The sequence below is a fragment of the Oratosquilla oratoria genome, chromosome 12 (assembly GCF_046742065.1).
Source record: "Oratosquilla oratoria isolate Oo_2021 chromosome 12, ASM4674206v1, whole genome shotgun sequence".
In the NCBI taxonomy this organism is placed as follows: domain Eukaryota; kingdom Metazoa; phylum Arthropoda; class Malacostraca; order Stomatopoda; family Squillidae; genus Oratosquilla; species Oratosquilla oratoria.
This window is the reverse complement of record NC_134788.1, coordinates 13,088,701-13,099,235: the sequence shown is the minus strand read 5'-3', so window position 1 is coordinate 13,099,235 and position 10,535 is coordinate 13,088,701. Positions and strand designations below refer to the sequence as shown.

The following is a 10,535-nucleotide window of genomic DNA, read 5'->3' as shown; positions in this document are numbered from 1 at the left end:
GCATCGCTGGCGTTTCTCCGCACCCACTCTGTGGAGCGGGTGCGGGACCTAGGGGCTGGACATCGACGACTCCCTTGGGGACACGGTGTCTCTACCACTCGGTCGCCCCTGTCCCACGTGTCGCCATGGAAACGGCTCCACCCCTCTCATCTCATGAAAAAAAAGGTGTTGGAGGGGGCAAAGGGCGACCGAGGAGTGGGGAGGGGCCAGGAACCGCTGAACAGGATACGATTTTCGTATAATTTACGCATTGTGTGAACAGTGCAATGTTGTGCATGTCACATTCTTCGATGTGGGTACTTGACGTTTCTTTTCTCCCCTCTACTGAGTGATAAAATGAATAAGTCTCCCATAGGAAAGACACACGTAATAACAGTTTGAATCAGGCTTCACCTCTCCTCCCACCTGTCCTCGTCTCATGCATAGCTTCGCTGTGCAGGTTTCTTTCAGCCGATAATATTTCTTTGTCGCGGCTCGTGCCGCTTAAATTATTTTTATCGGCTTAAGAAACCTGCACAGATTTAGGGTCCCTCCCTCCTCCCACAGGCAAAGCCTTCATTTCTCATTGAAGTGACGACTCAAGCGAGCCGGCTAAGAAGGGAGGGGGTAGGGAGGGGGAGGTGGGGTCGACAATGCGCATGCCTGCACAGAGCCGGGAATTTTAAATTTCTGATGATTTTGGCGGAAAATTCAAACCACACTCAACCTTCGGGAAATGGCCATATGACCAGGAGTGTGGTATGGGATTATCGCTATAGCTTCGCTGTGCAGGTTTCTTAAGCCGATAAAAATGATTTAAGCGGCACGAGCTGCGACAAAGAAATATTTTATTAAAAAAAAAAAAAAAAAAAAAAAAAAAAAGTGCTTTTCGCATTCTTCTTTGTCATTTCATAGGAACCGGTGTATAGAAATATGTCTAAAAATATTTATTTTCTAATCAATATGCTACATGTTCGATCTTAAAAAAATCCTATTTCGTTTTCCCATTACTATAGGATATATAATACTAGATGTGACATCGTTATATGTCTGTTGATTTATCCAGCTGAAGAGCAAAGTCGTAATCATGAAAACATGCAGTGCACATTATCATATCTTCAGATATAGATAAGATACGGCGATTTACAATGTCAATTGATAATGGAGTTATTACTATTGCCTTGGCATTCTGCTCATCATGCTTCTAAAAATCTTGTGGGATGAGATAAGATATTTTCACTAACTTTTTTGTCCACAGTAACAGCTACCTACGGAGACAACGACGACGACGATGGTAATTACGACGCTGATGATATCAATGATGATGAATATTAGAAAATTATCAATACTTTATATTATAGTGTAGACGCAATGATACATAACAGCATAGTAGAGTACTAGGAGTAGTGAATGATATGGTATTGGAGATGTAAGCATACAATATAGTATAGTAGTACATATACCATTTATCAAAGTCTTTTTCCCCTTAAAGGGAGATATCCAAAAAAACAAAGGCACAAAATCCACTCCCACCCATGCCATCCCCACATTTACCTTCCCCCTACCTATCTTGGCTCCTCCTGGATGACGGGTCATCCCTGCATCCTGTCCACTGCCCTGGGGTCAGAAGCAGTGTCGTAAGACACAGCACATCCACAGCAATGCCACTTCGACGACCGTGATATATGTTAACTCAGTATAATTGAAGTATGAATGAATTATGATAACATACATGCCCATTCTTTTCCCACGCACCTCTCAGCATTCTTTCTTCTCTCTTTCTTCTTTTCATGTGCTCTTCTTCTCTTCAGTGCTTCTCTGCCAAACTCCCTTTTCTTCTTTCTTCATTTACTCTCCACTCTCAATTTTCCTTCCATCAGATAATTATCTCACAACCTCTTGATCTTTCCTTTGAATACATTTATATCCAGAACTCTTTTGATTGGGTAAAATCACATCATTTCTTTAGCGCCCTCCTGACAACTCTCCCAGCCATCGTTCTGGTCTGATAATGATAATCATGATGATAACAATAGTAATAATAATGGGAACAACAACAACAACAACAACAACAACAACAACAGCAGCAGCAGCCGCAGCAAGAACAACAACAACAACAAAACAACAATCATAGCAACAACAACAATCATAGTAACAACAACAACAACAACAATCATAGTAACAACAACCTCAACACCAGCAGCAACAACAACAACAACAACGACGACGACGACGACGACGACGACGACGACAACAACAACAACAACAACAACAACAACAACAACAACAGCAATAACAAAAACAAATTATGATGATATAAATATTAATAGATAAAATCGGTAAATACATATGTATAGTTAAATAACAAACAGGTAAATAATAAATAATAATAAATTGACAGATTGTCAAGGAAGTAATAATAAATAAACAGTGAAATAATAACAAACAAGTAAATAGATCATATAAAATAAATGGCAGGCATTACAGCATCTTGCTTACTGTTTATTTAAACGAATCTTAAAGCTTCGAACTGAACTACATTGCAATGCCTCTGCAGGAAGTTTATTCCATTAATTAATTATACGGTTGGTGAAGTTTTTTCTACCCACTTCCAAATTAAATCCATTTCCTGACAGTTTGAGACCATAATTTCTTGTCGGATTCTCATTCAGTGTGAAATTTTTGTCACTTTTGATGTTGTCAGTTCTCTTTACAATCTTAAAAACCTATATCAGGTCACCTCTGAGTCTACGCTTTTTCTAGGGAAAACAGATTCATATGTTTTAATCGATTTTCGTATGATTTATTTTTTATATTTGGAATCAGTTTTGTGGTTCGCCGTTGTACTTTTTCCAATCTGTCAATGTCTTTAATGAGATTCGGTGACCATACGGAAACAGCATATTCCAAATGTGGACGAACTTATATAGCTTATTAATGAGAGATAGATTTTTGAAGTCAAAAGATCGCGCAATCAGTCCTAGAATTGTAATATGTACTGTATACTGTATGTTGCCTCGTGACTAAGAGATAAAAATAGCTTCAAAGTCACTCATAGTGAACACTTATTGTACAAAAGACAAGGCAAAGTCAGTTTGTTTGCTATCAAAATCGTCTGACCCATTGCTAACTGGCACGTCCCTAGTGGGGAAGAGAAAAAGTCATTATAGATAGGGTACTGATATAACGATGTATTTGTGGACACCTTGTGAATATATAAGACTTCACTGAATATCTTAAATAAAATGGCACAAAAATGTATTTCACCAAAGACTGTTGCAAGGAGGCGGAAACGCAAATAGCTGTCGACCACATGTCCAGCACGTAATCTAAGACTATGGTGAATCAGGAGAAGGAAGAGGTCGGCTATTGTCTGTCAGCTCTTCTTAGAAAAGTAGGGAGTAGGGGATAGATTAGGGGAGCTGATATAGAACTATCTTGGAATCAGCCCGGACACCGACTTTTTTGAAGATAAAGAGATAGCTAATCTCGCAAACCACAAATAGTAAGTACCTGTCTTTATTTCATCTATTTATCTATTTATTTATTTATTTATTTATTTATTTATTTATTTATTCATTTATTCATTTATTTATTTATTTTATTTTATTGATGTATTTATTTATTTATTTATTATTATTATTATCATTTTTTTTTTTTTTGCTTTTCTCAGTGATTATAATATCTTTTATTAATTTATGTGTTTTCAAATAACTTACTACGGACTTTGAATAGGTTTCCATCATAATCTTTTTGAAAAAGATCCCATGTCAACAGCACAGATATATTAGAAAGACGTCGTATGAAATTAATTTTGGTTTGAGTGCTGTTCAAACGCTTGCTGGATTTCGACAAGTGGTCGTCCTTTTGTTTCAGGAAGCCATTTCCAAACGATAAATGCCCCAAGGAGATTGATCGCTGTAGGAATAAGGAAGACAAATCGCAAAGAAATGGCATTTATCAGCCATGGGGTAAGGAAGAGAAAGGCCCCATATGTGACACAATCCACCGTGACGCAAAGCAAACAGCCGACCGACTGGACGGCCGACGGTATAACCTCCCCGAGCAGGATAGAGGGCACTAAGTTCATTCCTCCGGATGAAAATATCATAAAACACATTAAGGAGATTATCACGAAGACTTTGGGTATAAAGGAGAAGGTCAAGGAAACGAAAGTTGAGACCAAGGATAAAACACTCAGAATCGAGGAGCCGATGTAGAGGGGTCGTCTCCCGCAGAGGTCGGTGACATATGATCCAATGATCACGGCGGCTATTCGAACAACCCCCAAGATTATGGTGCACAGGCGTGGGTCGAGGGTCATTCCCGCCTGAGTGAAGAGCAAGGTGGAATAGGGCGTAATGATGCTATTGCCGTTGGACCCATAACAGGCGTAGATGAACGCCATCAGCATGACAGGCTTGTAGTTGCTTGGGTGTCGCATTTGGTGTATCTGAAATGTAGAAGCCACTGTTATTCATGAAGGACCCTTTGACTCTGTCTTCGGGCTAGTCTCTTAGGAAACAGGACAGGGCAACAATGTAAACGAGATGCAACATCCTCACAAATTTCCGCTGACTTAACCAAGACATCCCATTCAGGTCAGAAGAAACTAATTAAAAAGACACGTGTCGTCATATTCTCAACTATTATTTTAATCTGCATGACCATACGTAAGAGATACTTTATATATGCTACAAGGGGGAAAACCTCGAGGTAAGTCGAGTTTCCTTGAAAAATGGAATCCAGTAGGGCTGTCATTGACTAACAGACAGCTAGGTGGGAGACCACTTGAGTACTTGTCCCAGCGAGCTTGATACTTTGACCGCGATTTGCGCCACATGTCCTCCGTTTGATAATTTCATTCAGGGAAAGGAATTCCCTAAGGTAAAGAGGTTGACTGCAAGTTGGGACATTTGTGTACTATTTTGGGCCTCGCCAGGCAATGTTACTCAGATGAGGGAAAACCTTCTGCAGTTAAGACGCCTGTTAAGTACAAAATAAAATGATGTTAACCTTTTCCACACTAGGTGACCTATTTTCTTTTAATATGACTGCATGCACATATATTCTACTCCACGGCACCCCGTTGACAATGAAATGTATATAAACGTCACAGACACCCCAAACAACAACATCCAAGAACCCCCTAAGTAGCATGAAGGAAAATAAAAACAAAACAATAACATATACGTTGATGTTTTTACCTGTTCTCTGACTCCTGGTTTTTTACTTTTCAGAGTGACGCACTGTTTCACCTCCTGAAACTGGACTTCGATGTAGTCAGGAGGGTAAGCCGACTTGAGAGCTGAGATGGCAGCATTCTCTCGCCCTTTCTTGACCAACCAGTACGGGGACTAGGGAGAAAAGGAGTCTGAATATGTTTGACGAATATCACTCTATTTCATCACACAAATGTACACGCACAGCGCATAGAAAAAAAAATATTTTGAATTTGAAGGAATTGGATGATTGTTGCTCCAGGAAGAAGAGCAAAAATATGCCAGCTCGGGAAACTATAATAACAGCGTGAATATTGTTAAGCTGTTCTTTTCTCTGTTCAATGTGCTGCTATTTAGAGCTGATTACTTTCGGCCAATCAATTCGTAGGATGCGAGAACGCCCGGGACGAGAGAGGCTGCTTACCCAAAAGTAGCGACCGTGAGTTACCGTGAGTTACCACACAGAGCAACGAAAACTACGGCCAATCAGCGCGCAGGCCGCATCGAGCCTCGTTCGCTGATATATAAAGGCCGACGGAAGATTGATCGCTTTGGAACCCGACGACAAACTTTTCCACATCTGCAGTGGCCGTCTTTCTGTCACCATCTCCTTGGAACCGCAACCATCATCTTATAACCCCTCCAATGCTCTCAGCACCTCGATACGTGGACATCTAGCCCAGTAGCAGCCTCTAATCCCATACTCGGAGCCACCAGTCGCTCTCTCCCGCGGAATCGTCTCGACTCCCAAACCCAGGCAAATCGCCACTGTCAAATCGTGGTCCCGTGGGTAGCGTATTTAAAAAAAGAAAAAAAAATACATATTGGCCCCTGACCCAACGCCTTCTAAAATGTAAATAAACCATTTATCTCCTCCAGTGTTTTCCTGACATATGACTTTCAAGGTGGAGCACCTGACATGTGGTGCACGACGTGAGGGCCACCAATTCTGACAGGTGTTGATATGGGAACCCAATGTGAGAAATGTAAACAGAGAGAGAGAGAGAGAGAGAATCAGTGGGAGGAAAATGCCGGAGAGTGTGAATTCCTTGAGAGGATGTTCGATATGATGCCACGGAGGATCAAAGACAAAGACTGTTTACAATTTCAAATAATACAAGTGGAATTGAAAAAAAAATGGAAAAGAGGCATAAATGAACTGATTGTCATGAAGAAACTATTTGTTTAATATGTTAAACAGGCAACGGGAGACTGAGGGAATCTGAAAGAGCAAAATGTATCTCAGAAAGTTAGCAGGTCAAGTCACTGAAGACACCTAGGTATTGAAGAAATCGAGTTTTGCCCAGGATGCCAAAAATAGAACAGTTGGAACGCAACACAATTAAAGATGAAACAAACAGACAGATAAATGTAATGGCAACAGTAAAGTGTTGAGAAAAACGGCTGACTGCATTAAAAGAAATTGTATTGGGTGAAGAATTGTCATAATTTGAGGGTAAGGGAAGGAACATATCACACCAAGAATAGAAAGGGAAAACAATAATTGCAAATTGACGAAAATGTAGCAGTAGCTATAAAAACTGATAAACAAGAAGAGATTAAAAGTGTTTAGGTAAGGTCAGGTTAGGTTTAATACAACAATCTACTTGAAATAATAGAATGGAAAGCTGAACAAAGACAAGTTCAAGAATGGGAGTAATGAAAATAAAAATGGTTGCGAATATTCATGGAAAGATATACTGTGTCATATATCAAAGAATAAGTATATGGCTGACAAGGTATACGGAGGGAAAGAAAGAGAACAATTCAATAAAAGGAAAATACAAAACAGCTAAAAGTGATTATGCAAGAATCTGAGGAGTGAAAGAAATATTCAGAAACATATAATTCATAATAGTAAAGACAAAGCTAAATTCCTCTGTCAACAGTAATTTCAAACACAGGGGAGGGATCGCCTATCTAAAACATAGGCTTGAAGATGTAAAATTGCAAGTAGAAATGATGAATTAAAGATTACAATTGGGATTGATTATGGATTGTGTCTTTGAAGAAAGGAAAAGAATTACTTAGAATGAAACGTAAAGACACAAATTGGGAGCACATATTGTATACAAACTACTGGATACCATAGATAAAAAAAAGAGCAGGGCTTGGAGTTATCGTTAACTGAATATCTAAGGAATATATAAGTAAAAGGATTGTAAGCGATCAGGAGATGTGTTTACTGGAAATAAGGAAAGTGCTTTAGAATGGAAAAGGAGCGATGTGGTACCAACTTAGAAGGAAGGAAACAAGGAGGAATCTCTGAATTATAAAAAAAAAAAAACTCCCCTGACTAAAATGATAGTTCATATGTGCGAGGAAATTGTGAAAGATAGGTGGATGAAATATCTAAGAGGTGAACATATTGGTAGATAGCCAATTCATATTCAGTTTGACTTATCGATATATTATAAGAAAGAGACGATCGGGCAAAGTGTGTATAATAGGAGAAAGCTATTGGTAAAGTAAAAGAAAGAATTAATAATTAGATATGAATAATAATCATAATAGAAATAATGATAAACTAATCACACACACGTACACACGAACGCATACACGCACGACTGTCTGTGAATTCATATAGTATATGCTCAAGGACAAACGTATTCATTCTCACATAAAGCTAATATACGTACCTCAGGTACGAATAAGATGGAAAGCAAAAGGAGAAAAAATGGCGCAGCACAGAGAGTCGTCGTCAGGTGCCAGGGCAGGAAAATGTTGGCCACGTTGATCTCCAAAGAGGCCAGGTTCGAGAAGAACCTCGGAAGACTTGCAGCGAACCCTCGGATCTTGGGAGACACCAGCTCGCTCACCAGAGGTTGCGACACCGTCACAATGAAGGCATAGGCGGCGCCGGAAATGGCTCTTCCTATGAAGAGCGCTGTTATAGACGGGGTGAGGCCCATCATCAACCAGGAGACAATGGCCAACACGAGACCCAGCATCGTGGATCCCTTGAGTCCAACTAAGTTGATGAAGATTCCAGAGAGTAAGGTGAAAGGGATGCTCGAAAGGGTGGGTAGGGAGGCTGTAAAAGAATATCTTCACTTAGCTTATCGTTTAACTTTGAAATATATAGATCAATTAATCATTCTAGCATATTTGTCTTCACTTATACCAATAAATAAAATTGTAGAAGTACGAAGGGATTTATCTAATCTTTATTCCCGTTTAGGTCTAGAACTAATACATAGAAATTGTTCCCTGCCTCCCAAGCCAGCATGCCTTTTCAGACATTCATATATTTTCACTGGATCGGACTCATCACATTAAAGGGTGACTTACATGTACTTGTAAGTAACTTGTTAGGGGTACCGGTTTGTGAAGTCTCCAAATCTCCATCACTTCCACAGACTAGGAAATACAACAGAAAACTCATATCCAACCTGCCAGGGCCCTTCAGAGAGAATTTCCTACTTGCAGATTGTTCAGCACCGTCAGTACGTACACACGACCACAACATAAATGGGGTGAATGACCTCTGACTACAGCCCGAGAAGATGGTTAGGTTCCTCTGTAATTCCAGTGCCATAATTCACTGACACTGAGCTAACCCCCAATGACGAGCTTCCCTATAAAGTATCCAAACTCCGACTTGGTGTTCTCTCTTAATTCTCCAGTCATACAACAATAATGAAGCAAGCTAAGTGACATCAAAGTTAACGATATCTTTGAGGGTTAAATCTAGTCAACACACGTCACATCAGAATTATTAGTAAAATCTTCTTATATATGCACAGGAGTATTTTTCTCCAAGGTTATGACAATCTTAATGATGGACAATATATGTCTCTTGTACATACTTTTTTTTTTTATCCATTAAGATGGATTCACTGACACCAGATAGTTCTTAACACCATTTGTTGTAAACACAACTTTAAGGAATATCTATAACTTCTTCACCTTGATGCTCGTTGCATTTGAAAGGGATATGTCATATTTCTCTCCAAATACCATGGCATATGTTGAATATTCAGTTCATCTCGTTTCATCACAGATGGGAGTGTCTGTTCTTGTTCAAACACCTCACTTGGGTGAGTCCTATCTCTATAACGTGAGGCTGCTGATTCTTCTTCAAAGACTTAGCAGGCTTCACCCAAGTACATGGGAACATAAGAATGGAGACTGCAAGAGACCATAAGGCCTACACAAGGCAGCTCCCTATCCATCACCACCTGTCATCCCCATCCATAAAGTTGCCTAATCGTTTCTTAAAACAACTGGTAGTTTCAGCCCTTACTACATTGTTACTAAGTCTATTCCATTTGTTGACCACCCTATTGGTAAACAAATTCTTGCCTATTTCCTTTTTAAATCTAAATTCGTCCTGTTTAAGTCCATTACTGCCAGTCCTATCCTGTTGTTTTATCATGATGACCTTCTTTGCATCATTCTTGTTAAAGCCTTTGATCCAATTGAATACCTCTATTAGATCACCCTGCACTCTGCATCTTTCCAGAGAGTGTAAGTTAAGGAGCCTAAACCTCTCTTCGTAAGGCAAATTTCCAAGTCCATGTATTATTTTGGTCATTCTTCTCTGTACTGATTCTAATGAATTGATGTCTATTCTATAAGACGGAGACCAAAACTGTACCGCATAGTCAAGGATGGGTCTAACTGTCGCTAGATAGAGTTTGATAATTACCTCTGCACTTCTATTCGTCACCGTCCTAGCAATGAAATCTAATGCTTTGTTAGCTTTATTTCTGGCGCTAATGCACTGTTTCCTGGTTTTAAGGTCCGGACTCGCTTGAACTCCCAAGTCTCTCTCGCACTCAGTTTTCTCTAAAAACGTGTTATCTAAGCTGTATCTGTCTTCGGGGTTGTGTAGCCCTACGTTGAACACGCTACATCTAGAAATATTAAAGGTCATTTGCCATTTCACCGACCATGTGAACAATTCGTTAAGATCATCCTGCAGAAACTCTGCGTCGTCTCCTGACCTAATTAGGCGTCCCTTTTTAGTGTCATCCACGAATTTACTGACATTACTATCTATCCCATCGTCTAAGCCGCTTATGTACACAATGAACAACAAGGGTCCCAAAACCGAGCCCTGTGGAACCCCACTAGTAACATTGCCCCACCTGAATTTTGCTCCATTTATGATGACCCGCTGTTTTCTGTTACTGATCCAAGCTCCAATCCATTCTAACACTTATAAAGGATTACAAAGGTGGAGCATGCCGACAGGAGACCTTTTGGTTCATATCTAGTTTGGATGCGAAAAAAACTAAAATCATAAATAAAAACTATAATAATGTAATTAACAAATAAAATACATAAATAAATGCATAGGTATAGTTAAAAAATGAACAAACAGATAAA

General features: G+C 39.5%; 1 protein-coding gene across 1 annotated transcript in view; it reads right to left on the bottom strand.

Moving 5' to 3' along the window:
- Positions 1–3,044: 3,044 nt before the first annotated feature.
- Positions 3,045–10,535, bottom strand: part of LOC143030203 (facilitated trehalose transporter Tret1-like) — a 13,362-nt gene continuing 5,871 nt past the window's right edge. Inside the window, exons 2-5 of the mRNA XM_076193363.1 lie at positions 7,841–8,235; positions 5,187–5,336; positions 3,816–4,432; positions 3,045–3,120 (exon numbers count right to left, since the gene is read on the bottom strand). Of these exons, the coding sequence (XP_076049478.1) occupies positions 3,045–3,120; positions 3,816–4,432; positions 5,187–5,336; positions 7,841–8,235 (1,238 nt within the window). The remainder of the gene's footprint in view (positions 3,121–3,815; positions 4,433–5,186; positions 5,337–7,840; positions 8,236–10,535) is intronic.